The 17,031-nt window shown below is 39.3% G+C and overlaps 1 protein-coding gene across 1 annotated transcript; it reads left to right on the forward strand.

The window, feature by feature from the left end:
- The first annotated feature begins 7,337 nt into the window (after window positions 1-7,337).
- LOC110928242 (U4/U6.U5 tri-snRNP-associated protein 2-like) lies at window positions 7,338-8,796 on the forward strand. Its single transcript, XM_035987649.1, has one exon. It carries the CDS (start codon window positions 7,365-7,367, stop codon window positions 8,679-8,681), a length of 1,317 nt encoding a protein of 438 aa, XP_035843542.1. The 5' UTR covers window positions 7,338-7,364; the 3' UTR covers window positions 8,682-8,796.
- The last annotated feature ends 8,235 nt before the right edge of the window (window positions 8,797-17,031 follow it).

Genomic DNA, 17,031 nt, shown 5'->3' on the forward strand with positions numbered 1-17,031 from the left:
GCGTGCACAGCAATATCTACAAAAAGGGTATCCTGCAATGTTAGCGTTAGTTACCAACGCTCAGTCTGAGGAGAGAAAGATCGAAGACTTGCCAGTGGTGCGAGACTTCGCCGATGTATTCCCAGAGGAGCTACCAGGGTTACCTCCTCATCGTCAAGTAGAATTCCAGATTGATCTTGCGCCGGGAGCGGCTCCGATTGCTCGAGCTCCTTACCGGTTAGCACCTGGTGAGTTGCAGGAGCTGTCTAATCAGCTACAAGAATTGTTGGATAGGGGTTTCATTCGACCCAGTTCTTCGCCTTGGGGAGCCCCAATTCTGTTCGTAAAGAAGAAAGACGGGTCATTCCGTATGTGTATCGACTATCGGGAGCTCAACAAGGTGACCATTAAGAACCGCTATCCGTTACCACGCATCGACGACTTGTTTGACCAGCTGCAAGGGTCAAGCTTTTATTCAAAGATCGACTTAAGGTCGGGTTACCACCAGGTAAGGGTTAGAGAAGAGGATGTTCCCAAGACTGCTTTTCGAACGCGCTACGGACACTATGAGTTTTTAGTCATGCCGTTTGGATTGACTAATGCACCAGCGGTCTTCATGGATCTCATGAACCGCGTATGTAAGCCATATCTCGACGAGTTTGTTATAGTGTTTATTGACGACATCTTAGTCTATTCCAAGAACAAAGAAGATCATGAGCGCCACCTACGTCTCATCCTGGAACTCTTGAGAAGAGAACAACTGTATGCGAAATTTTCCAAGTGCGACTTTTGGATTCGAGAAGTACATTTCCTTGGGCATGTAGTTAACGAAAAAGGGATACATGTGGATCCTGCAAAAGTGGACGCAGTTAAGAATTGGGCGGCACCAAAGACTCCTTCTGAGGTGCGCCAATTTCTTGGTCTCGCTGGGTACTATCGAAGGTTTATTAGAGATTTCTCGAAAATCGCGCAACCTCTCACCTCACTAACACAGAAGAACACGGTATACTCTTGGGGAACGAAGCAGGAAGAGGCCTTCTAGTTGTTAAAGCAGAAACTATGCAGTGCACCGATTTTGTCTTTGCCAGAGGGTACCGAAGATTTTGTGGTCTACTGTGATGCGTCGATTCAAGGTCTCGGCTGTGTGTTAATGCAACGCGAGAAGGTGATAGCCTATGCCTCGCGACAGTTGAAGATCCACGAGAAAAACTACACGACACACGACTTGGAGTTAGGAGCAGTGGTATTTGCGTTGAAGATCTGGAGGCACTATCTGTACGGTACCAAATGCACCATCTACACCGACCATAGGAGTCTTCAGCACATCTTCGACCAGAAAGAATTGAATATGCGACAACGGCGATGGGTTGAATTATTGAACGATTATGAATGTGCCATCAAGTATCATCCGGGTAAGGCGAACGTTGTAGCTGACGCCCTCAGCAGAAAGGATAATGCACCTAGGCGTGTACGAGCATTGCAACTCACGATTCAGTCCAATCTTCCTTCCCAGATACGAGACGCTCAGTTAGAAGCGTTGAAACCGGAGAACGTTCGAGCTGAAGCTTTACGTGGCTCGAGGCAACGACTAGAACGAAAGGGAGACGGTGCTTACTACGTAACTGGACGCATTTGGGTCCCATTCTTTGGAAACTTACGAGAACTTGTAATGGAAGAGGCACATAAATCACGTTACTCTGTACATCCTGGATCAGATAAGATGTACCACGACTTGAAAACTACCTACTAGTGGCCCAGCATGAAGGCTCATATAGCAACCTACGTCAGCAAATGTTTGACTTGTGCTAAAGTCAAAGCGGAGCATCAAAAGCCCTCGGGCCTACTTCAGCAGCCAGAGATACCCACGTGGAAGTGGGAACAAATCGCCATGGATTTCGTGACAGGACTACCAAGAACTCAGGCTGGAAACGATACCATTTGGGTGATTGTTGATCGCCTCACGAAGTCAGCACACTTCTTAGCAATCAAGGAAACAATCAAGTTTTCTCAATTGGCAGCAATCTACCTTAAGGAAGTGGTTTCTAGGCATGGGGTGCCAACTTCTATCATTTCAGACCGAGATCCGCGTTTCACTTCAGAGTTATGGCAGTCAATGCATAAATCGTTCGGTTCCCAACTCGACATGAGTACCGCTTATCACCCGCAGACGGATGGTCAAAGCGAGCGCACCATCCAGACACTTGAAGACATGTTGCGGGCGTGTGTGATTGATTTTAGGAAAGGGTGGGAGAAACACTTACCATTGATTGAGTTCTCCTACAACAACAGTTATCATACAAGCATTAAGGCAGCTCCGTTCGAAGCACTGTACGGACGGAAATGTCGTTCACCTCTCTGTTGGCATGAGGTGGGTGATAGTCAGATCACAGGCCCTGAGTTTGTTCTTGAGGCATCAGAAAGCATTGTGCAGATCCGAAACCGTATGGCCGCAGCTCGTGACCGCCAGAAAAGCTACGCTGACAACCGTAGTAAACCGTTGGAATTTGAAGTTAATGATCGCGTTATGTTAAAGGTTTCACCCTGGAAGGGTGTGGTGCGTTTTGGGAAGCGCGGCAAACTAAACCCTCGTTATGTAGGACCATTCAAAATTTTAGAACGGATTGGAAAGGTGGCTTACAGGTTGGAATTACCCGCTGAGTTGGGTAATGTCCATGATGTGTTTCACGTATCACAATTAAAGAAGTGTTTGGCTGATGAAACACTAATTGTGCCATTTCAAGAACTGAAGATAGATGACAAATTGCAGTTTGTCGAAGAACCAATTGAGATTATGGATCGGGAAGTTAAAGTTCGTAAACACAGCCGTATACCGATTGTGAGAGTTCGTTGGAACTCAAGACGTGGTCCAGAGTTCACGTGGGAACGCGAGGACCAGATGAAACTTAAGTATCCACATTTGTTCCCCAAAGACCAGTCAAAACCAAACAAACCCAGTGTTGATGCAACTAGTGAATTTCGGGACGAAATTCCCATTCAAGTTGGGGAGGATGTGACACCCCAGGAAAACCAGCAAACGATATAACTTACCTAGCTTTAACTTATCTAGCTTTCTCAGTGAGTGCGTACCAAATTTCGGGACGAAATTTCTTTTTAGTTGGGGATACTGTGACAACTCGTATTTCAAACCCGTCTTTGTATTGTATGCAACGTATGTGAACTTGATTGAATCATTGAATGATTGAATTATTGAATGTTATGACATTATGATAGGTTATGTGAATATGTATATGTTTACTTAATCCGAACCGCACAACACATAGCCGATCGCACAAGCTAATGGGCTGACTTGTGACACTCTCGGCCCACTCTCTTTTGAATCCGAAACACATAGACAACCCATGAAGGGATTCGGCCCACTACACTTATACGAATAACAATTAGAGAGTATTGGTAACCTCCTCATTTGTTACAAAACACCCTACACGCACAAACCCTAGCTCTTCTCTCTCGCTCGCTCAAACACGACGGCACAAGGCAACTGAAGATCATCCTTTTGTTCGGATCACCTTTCTCTACTCGTAACCGGTTAGTGTTTGATGCTTTGAATGTATATGTTTATGTGTTAGATTTCATGGGAAGAGTTGTTTGCATGATTAATCGGATGTCTTACAACATGTTGCTTGGATTTTTACTAAGATTGATCTTAAATCGAATGCTTGTTAATCGGCTTGTGTGAGTGTTTGAAACATGTTCATGTTAATCGGATGTTATGCCGTAGTTCGGGTTTTAGAATTGATCGGCTAAGAGGTAGTTATGTTTCAGGGTTTAATCCGATTGTATGCTAATAGGTTGTGTTCATGTATGGTTCGGTTAGAGTTCTTGAGAAGACATTTGAATTATGCTTGCTTGATCGATTAAGGGTTTGGATAGAACCTTTGATTTTGTTAATTGATATATCGTAAATAAGGAAACCGGGTAACTATTGATTGATTGTGCAAAAGTTGGAAACTGCTAAGTGTAACCGATTGCCATAAGTTTCGGATAATTTAATTGAATCGCACAAGATCAGGTCAAGTGAGACCTGATCTGATCGCACATGTTAAACGCACAAGTCACCCGTTCGCACAAGGTGAGTCCAATCACACAAGGTGCCTCGATCGCACAAGGCTAATTGGACTGCACAACACCTTGGGCCGCACAACAGACGAATAACCAGTTGTTGTTACTGGGCCGGACAGCCCACGACCTGACTCGCACAAGGCTTACCAGTCGCACAAACCCATAATGGACCGCACAAGTTGACCGGACCGTACAAGTCGTCCGGATCGCACAAAATACTCATATATTGTTTTCATTGGGCCGGGTGTGTCTTTGGAGCATTTATGTTATTTGGGCCGGATAGTGCTGGACTTAATTCAACCGTACAAGCTTGATTATGTTATGATTGTTAACCTGTATTGCGTGTTTACCATGACTTGTACGTGTTTGTAACCTGCTTAACTCTGTGTAACCATACGTGCTTTACCTGAACCAAACCTGACTTGTATGATAACCCTGTTAGGACGTGATTGACTACTCTTAATTCAAGTAACTTTTGGTATAATCTGCCGAGCAAACCAAGGTGAGTTCATTGCATTTTCTCAAGCATGCGTCCCGGTGGTTTGGGACAACTGGTAAACATTTGGAAGGGAAACTTGGGGTAAACAACTGGAACATAGAAACAATCATCTACCGGATTGCCTGTATGGCAATGGGGTAATTAGTTGATAGCGCTATTAGGTTTGGCACCCTCACACCGGGCCGTAAGGACGGGCGTGAACTAATTACTGGGACAACTTGTGAATACATCGCGGATATAAGACCTCTTACAGCTTGTCAAGGTTGTTTGATACCTTGACTTTGACCAATGCCTGGTTACGGGCATTGGGGTTAGGCATTCCCATCATTGACGCTGCATACGGTACAATAATCAAGTTAACAACGACATCTGAACCAAACAACGAGCTGATTTAACTAATATCTGGTAACTTCACACGTAAGCAACACCTTGAACTCACCAGCGTAGTCTGACACACTTGTTTGCATGCTTGTAGGTCATTAACGTTTGGAACATGGACTTGCTATCTGGGAGTGCTGGAGTGGTCATGGATCGAGGCTCTTGGATTAACTTACATTTGATACATTGGTTTTAAGTATTATTATGAAACATTTCCTAAACGATATTTATATGCTTCCGCTACACAACACTTTGGGATTTGATATTATGTTTTATTTAAGTATTTACCATTGGTTCAATGTGATTGGTGGCTCGAACTCTGATGCGTAACACGCCTCGCGGGATTTACGCAGGTGGGATTTGGGGGTGTTACAAACGCAAGAACTAACCCGTATGGCATAAATTTTTAATTGTAAGGCGGGCAATTTTCCATTTACTTATTTGGACTTAGAAGTTGGTGCAAATATGAATAGGGTTATAAATTGGAAAGAAGTAATTGATACTTTTAACAAGAGGTTGTCAAATTGGAAGGCAAGATTATTGTCATTTTCCGGTCGAGTGACACTAAATAAATCTGTATTGGGTAGTTTACCTAACTACTACTTATCTTTGTATAAGTGTCCCGTTGCGGTCAAAAAAACAATGGAGGGTATACGAAGGAAATTCTTATGGGGAGGTTGTAGTCTAAACAACAAAGTTCGATGGGTTAAATGGGAAAGAGTTGTGGCATCAAAAAAGTTTGGGGGTCTCGGGGTGGGGAGTATTAGAGATTTGAATTTGGTTATATTGATAAAGTGGTGGTGGCGTATGAAGAAGAACCGGACCAAATGTGGGTAAAAGTAATACAATCAATTCATCATAACTCACGAAGAGTCGACTCAATTCCGATAAAGAAGGCTACTATGGGTATGTGGAAAACAATTGGGGAGATCAAGAAGGATTTTAGAAAATATAATATTGATGTAACAAGGTGCACAACAAGCAAAGTGGGGGTAGGTGACAAAACTCTATTTTGGGTGGAGATTTGGGTTGGGGAATCACGGCTGCGAGATCGTTTCCCTCTGATATATTCCCTTGCAAAACAAAAACAAAAGAGGGAAAAAGATTGTGAAAATTATAAAGTTATTAATGGTGCAAGATTATGGGATTGGGCATGGCTAAGGGCTTCGAACTCTGACTCAGAAAAGGTGAAATGGAGGATTTGAATAACTTATTACAACAACAAAATGTGTCTCAAATGGGGGATATATGGGGCTGGAAAAACGAAAAAGATGGGGGCTTTTCAGTTAGAGGCGTACGGAAACAGTTAGAAGACAGATTTGATCTTAATAACGTACCAGACGACTTCATTTGGAATAGATGGGCAACGTTGAAATGTAATATGTTTGTTTGGCATGCGGTGGATGGCAAGATACCAACTGTTGTTTAATTAAGAAGGCGGGGCATCAACACTTATGTGGTGTGCAAAATGTGTGATCAAGACGGAGAAACGGCAGATCATGTTTTGATAACTTGCAGGTTCGCAGATACGATTTGGAGGAATGTGTTCATATGGATTCAAGCGGCATTTGTAGGTAGTATTGAATCAGTAAAACAATTGATGTATCAGGTGAATCATCTACCATGGAGTCGAAATAAAAAGAAGATAGCACACGCGATATGTTTGCTTATGTTATGGAGCATTTGGTTAGCTCGGAATGGCAAAACATTTAATAACAGGAATGGAGTCATACAAAAGGTTCTGGATGAAATAAAGGAGACATCTTATAGCTGGGTGAGGCAAAGAACAAAGTTCAGGGCAATATCTTGAAATGATTGGTGTATGTTTACAATCAATATGTAATAGCTATTTTGTTATATTTTCTTCTTTCTTTGTTGTACGTTGTGTCTCTTTGCTTTTTGCTAAGGGGTGTATTTGTTGGTTTTATATTTTGTTCCTGTTGCCATTCAAAAAAAAAATAGGTTTATTATTTTTTCTATTTACTTTACAAAATATCCAGATAAGCATTAAAAGAAAAAAATTAGGTTTATTATTTTTTCTATTTACTTTACAAAATATCCAGATAAGCATTAAAAGAAAAAAAAGGAAGAAAATAATAGTAAGACGTGGCAATTACACGTTATTAGACTACAAAATCAAAGTTGAGTTACTTTATAAAGACAAAAAAAAGTTTGGATAACTTAATTTTGAAATAACAAACAAATTTGGTTAGATTTCTATGGTATTTTCCCTAAAAGAAAAGAAAAGTTAATCTCTAGTAATCGCAGGTGAGAGAATTAAAAGAAAAAAAAAAAAAAAAAAAAGAGAGGCGGTTCTCTTCCTTTGCCCAAATCTTATTTAACCTACCGTCATCCCATTCATCGTCGCCTTTTTCTTTCTTCCTGAATCATCTCATTGATCTTCTTCGCAATTCAGATCTGATAGACAATGAAGCGCCAAGATGTGAAAAACACTACAAACGATGAAGAACAACAACTGATCAAGAAGCAGAAAGTAGTTGAAACATCTTCATGTCCATACCTTGATACCGTTAATCGCCAGGTTTTGGATTTCGACTTCGAAAAGTGTTGTTCGGTCTCTCTAACAAACCTTAACGTGTATGCATGTTTAGTATGCGGTAAATATTTCCAAGGCCGAGGCCACAAGTCGCATGCATACACTCACAGCCTTGAAGCCGGGCACCATGTCTTCATCAATCTCCGGTCAGAAAAGGTATACTGCCTGCCCGATGGTTACGAAATCATCGACCCTTCATTGGACGATATCCGAGGTGTTCTCAATCCAAGGTTTAACACAGACCTAGTTCTACAACTTGATAAAAACCCTCAATGGTCAAGGGCGATTGATGGGTCTCAATATTATCTTCCTGGAATGGTGGGGCTTAATAACATTAAGGAGACTGGTTTTGTTAATGTTGTTATTCAGTCTTTAATGCGAGTGACTCCGTTTAGAAACTTTTTTCTCATTCCTGAGAATTACAAGGACTGTAAATCGATACTGGTTCATCGGTTTGGTGAGCTCACGAGGAAGATATGGCATGCGAAGAACTTTAAAGGACATGTTAGTCCTCATGAGTTTTTGCAAGCGGTTATGAAGGCCAGTAGTTTGCGGTTTCGTATAGGTGTGCAGTCTGATCCTGTTGAGTTTATGTCATGGCTTCTGAACACCATCCATGCAGACCTTAAAAGTAATTCAAGGATAAGGAACAACAACATTGTTCATCACTGTTTTCAGGGAGAATTGGAGGTTGTGAAAGACGGTGCTGATGCAAGTCGGATGCCATTTTTGATGCTTGGACTGGATTTGCCAGCACCACCACTTTGTAACGACACGATTCCTCAAGTTTCACTTTTCAACATATTTAAGAAGTTTGATGGGGAGACTGTAAATGAAGTAGCGCGTGTGAGGTATCGTGTTACAAGACTTCCACGGTATCTTATCCTTCACATGCGACGCTTTACAAAGAATGATTTCTTTGTGGAGAAAAATCCAACCATTGTTAACTTCCCAATGAAGAATCTGGAGCTGAAGGATTATATAGCATTACCTACATCAAATAAGTATGATTTGGTTGCAAACATTGTTCATGATGGCAAACCAGGTGATGGATCATATAGGGTGTTTGTTCAGTGCAAGTCTGAAGAGGTCTGGTATGAGATGCAAGATCTTCATGTTGCTGAAACACTTCCGGAGATGGTTGGAGTATCCGAGGCTTACATGCAGATATATGAGAAGCAGCAGTAGCAGCCGCATTCATTGTTACGCTCCGAACCAGAGGTTATTGCTGATTCTAGATTATTGGAAACACCCAAAAACTCTTTCAATTTGCATTTTTTCTCATATTATGACCTCATCTATTCTTGTGAAACTTGTTATCTATATAGGTTGTTATGACAATATGACTTATGATAGATAATATATTGCTCCCTGTCTCAAATTGCAACTTTTGGTTGTTGATGCACATCACTAGTATTCTACCTCATGCCCAATTGCCATGAACACTTGCATTTTTTAGTTATTGGAAAATTTTAAGCAATTTCCTTTTTAGTTTTCTTTTTCCTTATTTATTTTGATGATTTACATATATAGCAGGAAGGAGCAAGCAAAGAGGACACTGAACTGCTGCCAAATTTTACATTTATTGGTGATGGTGGAGCTCGAAAAACTAATTGTGTGAGGAGTAATGACAGAATGGCGCCGAAACGCCCATCGAACATTATCTCTCACCTGAAAATGCTGTATGATCTACTCATCCCTCTCACTATCTCTCTACACACTGTTAGGTTTGAAAAGTTGTACACCGGTTTATAGTCTGATACAAGAAATTAAATGAGGTTTTACTGCTATCAAATTAGATTGGTAAATGTCAACCGTATATTTGGATTCACAAGGATACAATATATATAGATAACATATAAAGAAGGAGAATCAAAATATGATAATCTAGGAACAAATCATGCTCTTGGCTAAAGGATAAACTACTATGGAGGGGAGAATAGTTACAATCAATATAAAGATGGTTACATGTACCTAAGGCATTAGCTCTGCGTATAAAGATGGTTACATAAAGCGTATTTATAAATACGCTTTATGTAAAACCAAAAGCGGCTCATGTACTTGGTTTGGTTGTAGGCGTACTTGATTTAGATGAATTAACCATAAAGTTAAGGAAGAAGTGGTGAATTAACCAAAGTAAGATGAATTAGAAATTTGACCAGAGTTGGTGATGGTGAATCATGTAGGTCCAGGTTTCGGGACCGAAACCGTGATTTTCATGATAATGTTCAAAGATGGAAGAGATAAGAGAGGATAAACAAACAAACTTTGTATTAATCCGGTAGTAAACATTACAAGTCGGCCCGGTTACATGACAACCGAACTAATACCAAAGAAGTATACATCCGGGGAGAAACCAAGTGGTGATTTCTCCCGGTGAGGTCTCAGACCTCCATTCACTCTCTAGCACACACTTGTGCTCTCACTCTTGTGTTGCAAATGACAAAGTGTTGGTATTTATACCAAAACACAGGCTGCAGGTCGAAGGATCAGACTGACTGGTCGAAACATCATCCTTCGATCAGACAGTCTTCGAAAGATACACACATACCTCGAATGATATCCTTCGAGGTCCATCCTTCGATGGGTATCTTTCGAGCTCATCGAAGGATATTCATAATCCTTCGATGCCTTATCCTTCGACACCAATAACAACACAGCAACTTTGTCTAGCAACACACACACACAGTCAAACCAACAACCCTCTCGTTTGACCACTTCAAACGAGCGGGTCTATACACGTTCGTTTGACCGTTTCACTAACTATTACAAATTCAGCATAAAATAAAACTAATCTATTCGACAAGCATCGGACACAAAATCTGCATCAACAAATCAACCATAAAATTAAGGAAAAAGTGGTAACCTTGTTGAGAACAGCACGGGCAAAAGAGGGTCGAAAGGGCATTCGACAACACATACTTGATTTAGTTCTAGGCGATCTTCTGAAGGGCAGTAGCATTAGCATCTTTTGACACAATGACACCCATGGGAAACCTGGTTACATAACACAAGTTTGAATATTTTAAGAAGGATCTAAATAGTCCAATGATAGGGTATATATGTATATTATTACCATGTCCGGTGGCCTGTATTGAGATCTTTAATAGCCGTTGCTTTTGTAAGCGGCGCCACTTAAGAACCCATAATTGAATGTGTTGCATTAGAGGATAAACACTTATCATAATGTTCGGCTTGCACTCTATTCAACCGGCCTCAACCTCCTTGCAATGCGAGATTTGACACAAACATCATTAATAGTTAAGGAATGGGTCGAAAATGATTGACCTTTGCGCAAGTCAAAACGGGTCATTGGGCTCGGCTGACCCGCACACACTTTTTTATCCATTATATTTCAATCGGTTTTAAATTAAAAGATTAACGCCGGAGGAGGCGAGGTCTCTAATTTTGCCGTTTTCTGTGGATGAGGTCAAGGCGGCCGTGTGGGAATGTGGGGGTAATAAAGCACCAGGTCCTTACGGTATTACTTTCACACTTATAAAGAAATTTTGGGATGAACTAAAGACCATGGTAATGGAGATGATGCAACAATTTTTTATTCATGGGTCTTTACATCACACGAGCAGTTCATCATTCGTTTCACTCATTCCTAAGGTAACTGATCCAATCGCTTTTTCTGATTTCAGACCTATTTCATTGATTGGAGTGGTTAACAAAATCATCTCCAAAGTACTTGCAAATCGTATTAAAGGTGTAATAAAAAGTGTTATATCGAGTGAACAATCCGCGTTTGTGACGGGTAAGAACATCGTTGATGGGCAGTTGGTCATAAATGAGGTAGTGGGTTGGGCAAAGAAAACAAAAAAAAGTGTGTTTGTATTCAAGGCGGACATAGAAAAAGCATACGACACGCTCAACTGGAAATTTTTTATTTCCATTTTGACGCATATGGGGTTTCCGCCAAAGTGGAGGACTTGGGTCATGGGCATTTTATTTACAGGAAGGGGTTCGGTCTTAATAAATGGATCCCCTTCAGGTGAATTTCATTATAGGAGAGGGTTAAGGCAAGAGGATCGATTATCCCCTTTTTTGTTAATTGTGGCTATGGAAGCTATCCATGTGATGATGACAAGAGCCGTGAGTTCGGGTGTTTTTGTGGGTGTAAAACTACCGAGCGATGGCCCTTATCTTAGTCACATGTTATTCGCGGATGACTCAATATTTAATATTTATTGGGGATTGGACTGAGGTAAATGTGCGAAATCTAAAAAGAATACTAAGATGTTTTTCCTTAGTATCGGGGCTGAAAGTGAATCCTAAGAAAAGTCAGTTATTTGGTGTAGGTAAAGAAACACAAGAAGTAACCCGTATGCCATAAATTTTTAATTGTAAGGCAAGCAATTTTCCATTTACTTATTTGGGATTGAAAGTTGGTGCAAATATGAATAGGGTTATAAATTGGAAAGAAGTAATCGATACTTTTAACAAGAGGTTGTCAAATTGGAAGGCAAGATTATTGTCATTTGCCGGTCGAGTGACACTAATTAAATCTGTATTGGGTAGTTTACCGAACTACTACTTATCTTTGTATAAGTGTCCCATTGCGGTCATAAAAATAATGGAGGGTATACGAAGGAGATTCTTATGGGGAGGTTGTTGTCTAAACAATAAAGTTTGATGGGTTAAATGGTAAAGAGATGTGGCATCAAAAAAGTTTAGGGGTCTCGGGGTGGGGAGTATTAGAGATTTGAATTTGGCTCTATTGATAAAGTGGTGGTGGCGTATGAAGAAGGAACCTGAGCAAATGTGGGTGAGAGTAATACAATAAATTCACCATAACTCACGAAGAGTCAACTCAATTCCGATAAAGAAGACTACTATCGGTATTTGAAAAAGAATTGGGGAGATCAAGAAGGATTTTAGAAAATATAATATTGATGTAACAAGGTGCTTAACAAGCAAAGTGGGGGTAGGTGACAAAACTCTATTTTGGGTGGACACTTGGGTTGGCGAATCACGGCTGGAGATTGTTTCCCTCTGATGTATTCCCTTGCAAAACAAAAGAGAGCAAAAGTTTGTGAAAATTATACAGTTATTAATGGTGCAAGATTATGGGATTGGGCATAGCTAAGGGCTCCGAACTCTGACTCGGAAAAGGGCAAAATGGAGGATTTGAATAACTTAATACAACAACAAAATGTGTCTCAAATGGGGGATATATGGGGCTGGAAAAACGAAAAAGATGGGGACTTTTCAGTTAGAGGCGTACAGAAACCGTTAGAAGACAAATTTGATCTTAATAACGTACCAGCCGACTTCATTTGGAATAGATGGGCAACGTTGAAATGTAATATGTTTGTTTGGCGTGCGGTGGATGGCAAGATACCAGCTGTTGTTTCAGTAAGAAGGCGGGGCATCAACACTTATGTGGTGTGCAAAATGTGTGATCAAGACGAAGAAACGGCAGATCATGTTTTGATAATTTGCAGGTTTGCGGATACGATTTGGAGGAATGTGTTCATATGGAGCTAAGGGATGTGTTTGTTGGTTTTATATTTTGTTCCTGTTACCATTCAAAAAAATTTAGGTTTATTATTTTTTCTATTTACCTTACAAAATATCCATATAAGCATTAAAAGAAAAAAATTAGGTTTATTATTTTTTCTATTTACTTTACAAAATATCCAGATAAACATTAAAAGAAAAAAAAATAGAAGAAAATAATAGTAACCTCTTGACCTGATAATTAGGCTATTAGGATACAAGTTGAGTTACTTTATAAAGACAAAAAAAAAAAAAAAATTTGGATTACTTAACAGGAACAACAAACTTGGTTAGATTTTTAGGGTGGAGATACAATAAGAAGTTTATTTGGCTAGGAAAGATAGGAAGTGATCTTGACCATCCATTAAGTTAATCAAGGGCTAAGATTAAATCAGAGAAATTGAAAGGAAGAAAAGAGGCGCGTGGGTTTGTTCAAGGACATTCTAGTCAATACAAGCCAATAGTTTCTCTCTCCTCCAATTCCCCCTCATTTTTTAAACGTTAATAACTCTTTCATACGACATTATTTTTTTTTATAAAAATTGCACCAAAAAAACGAGCGTTTTTTTATCTTTAAAACGAGTATACTATTGCTATATTTTAAAAATAAAAAATAAAACCCAGTTGCGTAAAACGCAATAGAAAAACCACCAGTTACGTAAAACGCAATGAAAAAAAAAACCTAAAAGATGACATTTTTCTAAAATGCAATGCACCAAAAACAAAAAGAAATGACTTATTTGTAAAACGCAATGGCCAGAAAACACACAAAAATGTCTTATTTGTAAAACGCAATGGCCAGAAAACACATAAAAATATGTTTTACCTAAAACGCAATGCACCAAAAACACAAAGAAATGACTTATTTGTAAAACGCAATGGCCAGAATACACTTAAAATGTCTGTTTTCTAAAACGCAATGGACTGAAAACACAAAGAAATGTCTTATATGTAAAACGCAATGGCCAGAAAACACTTAAAAATGACTCATTCTAAAACGCAATGGACTGAAAACACCTAAAAATGTGTTTTACCTAAAACGCAATGACTAAAAACACTTAAAAATGTGTTTTTTTTTTCTAAAACGCAATAGCCAGAAACCACATAAAACTCTCTTATTTCTAAAACGCAATGGACACATAAAACTGTCTGTCACTGTGAACTGTCTACGAATTACTGTCTTCGAAATGAGCCAATTTATGGAAAATTAATTTTTCTAATGCGTTTTTAGTACAGAAACCACATAAAACTCTCTGCCCCTTGGACCCCGCCAGGGGCTGCCGCCCCTGGGACCCCGCTACCGGGGGCTGCCGCCCCCGGACCCCTGCAAAGATCGTAAAACGCAATGACTAAATCAAAAACCCAGATCATGAAAATGAAATTAAAGAATTTCTTACATGGATTGAAGCCGATTTCTTCATCAATTGACGAAATTTGAATGATAGAAACACTTATCAACGCTCGAATCGAACGAAACGAGTGATTATCTCCAAAATCACCGGAAAAAACGAGATTTTTTTTTTATGAAATTAAACTGGGTTTTCTTAAAAAAAAAAAAAGCTGAAGAACACGTTGATCGGGTTCTGAATCATTGATTGGTGATGAAAATCGCACTATAATGTAGTGATTATTGAGATAGAAAGTGAAGAAATAGTTGAAGATGGTGGGTTTTGAAAATGATGGGTTTTTGAATTTACTGGGTTTTGAAAAAGAAAGAAGAAGGAGTTGGATTGACTAAAATACTCTTTCTCTTTATTTTAAAATTTGCCACATGTCATAATCCTATGGCTTGCTATCCTTATCTTTTCCCTAGATTTATATGGTATTTTCCCTAAAAGAAGAGAAAAGTTAAGCTCTAGTAATCGCGGGTGAGAGAATTATATATAATTACAAAAAGCAACAAAGGGTACCAATAATTGACTCACACCCATTCGGAAAACTAACAATCAATTTCATCCCATTTGCACCTCTTAGCACACACCGCTTCGTAATATATATTATATAAACTTACAAAAAGAAAGTTAGAGTATGTTAGATTAACTTAATAGTTGTGTCTTTACATCACACCCTTAAATAATACCTTTGATTTAGTAAACACATAAGATATATGTTATGCCAACCCAACCCAAAAGTCACGTCTGTTATGTTTAAAATCACGTCTGTTAGAAAAGTTTCTTTTCATATATCATATACATATGTATATCAACATTCCCTTCTCTATGTCTATACAAATCATGCCGCTTCAATAACGGCTACCACCATTCTAACCAACTTACGCAACCAATAAAAACATTGATATCCAACCCACGACGCATCTCTTCGGTAAGAATTAAGAGACCGACACCAAAATACAAACCAACCCACCGCGCCTCTTCATCTCTTTCCGTGCCCTCCACGTTACGTTTTTCATCACCAAAATATAAACCAACCCAACGCCTCTTTTTTTAAATCAACTTCCATCTGCGCCGGAGACGTAGGTCGAATCCAGAAAGAGAGAGATGATATTTTCACAAAACCACGGCTACTGCCGGAACGGAAAATTAGTCGAATCGGTAGAAAAGTTATGAGAAAAAATACAGATTCTGACCATCCTCTTTCCCCGGAAATCAGATATCTCTATCTCTCGCCGGAAAACCGAAGCCTCGGATATGACTGGCGCCGGATCGAGACTGAAATCGTGTCGGATCTGCTATGGTTATCTTGGTGGTGGCGGTGATGGATGGTTGTTATGCCGGTAGCGGTTGGTGTTGGATGGTGGTTGTGATAGTCGTAGTCAAGACTCAAGAACATAGCCAGATAATCTAGGGAGAGAAGATAGAGAATGAAGTTTTCCTCTGGATATTGATTGTGAAAAATACCGGAGGCGATACATGGTTTTTGAAAAAAGATATGTTTATGTCTTCATGATTTGATATTCTTTTTTTTATAGTGTAGTTATTATCCTTTAAATCTGAAAACCATTGATATTTAGATAGATGCTAATCTTTTTTTATAGTGTAGTTTTATTCTTTAAATCTGAAAACCATAGATATTTTCAAACTGGACTATTTATTGTTCTTTCTGCATATTTCAAATCAATTATATTTACTATAAATTTCATGTATTAAATCCAAACTCTACAAAATAGTTTCATTTGTATGTATGTAATTTATAATAAACCATCGATTTAAAATTGTATTTTGTTTTCTTGCTTCTTCATTTTCCTTTCATGTTTCCCTTTCGTGGTATTGTATTGTTTTTTAGAGAGTTAATTACTGTTTTCGTCCCTGAGGTTTGTTAAAACTAACGGTTTCAGTCCATTAGTTTCATTTTCGTAACCATTTCAGTCCACTAACTTAACTCCATCCATTTATTTTGTTAACTTTGAGTTAACTAACTAATTCAGGGACAGTTTCCGTCAGTTTTAGAAACACAGGGACTTAAGTGTAAACTCTAAAACATTAAAACAAAAAAAATAGTAAATTCCAAAAAACCAAACAAATTCCAAAAAATTCTAAAAAATAATAAAAATTCTAAAAAAACATAAAAATTCTAAAAAATTCGTTTCGGCGCGAACTGTTTCGAACCCAAACCGTTTCGAGCTTAACCGTTTCGACGCGAACCGTTTCGACCCGTACCGTTTCGACCGGAACCGTTTCGAGCTGAACCGTCCGTACTGTGACAACTCGTATTTTGAACCTAACCTAGTATAACTCGCTTGAACCTTATGTGAATATTTGAACTGATTGTGTGAACTTGAATGTTATGTGATTATGATTTTTGTGACATTGTGCATCGGATATAAACGGACCAAACTCCAACCCACTTGCCTACACAACCCATTCGGTCCATGCGGTTGGACTCGAGACCTTGGGGACGGCCCAAGTAGGGGTCGGCCCACCTTTCTTAAACATGTAAACACTATGGGGGGTTTTGTTCTCTCATTGTTACAACAACACAAACACACACAAACTCTAAAGAACTCTCTCCCTCTCGTTTTCCCTTGGAACCCAACGGCAACACATCAACATCGAAGTTCTTAGGATCTCGGCTC

This window comes from Helianthus annuus, chromosome 3 (genome assembly GCF_002127325.2).
Source record: "Helianthus annuus cultivar XRQ/B chromosome 3, HanXRQr2.0-SUNRISE, whole genome shotgun sequence".
NCBI classification, from domain to species: Eukaryota; Viridiplantae; Streptophyta; class Magnoliopsida; order Asterales; family Asteraceae; genus Helianthus; species Helianthus annuus.

Bases quoted from the DNA above. Each gene is read 5' to 3' on its own strand.
- LOC110928242 (XM_035987649.1), top strand. From the start codon at position 7,365: ATGAAGCGCCAAGATGTGAAAAACACTACAAACGATGAAGAACAACAA.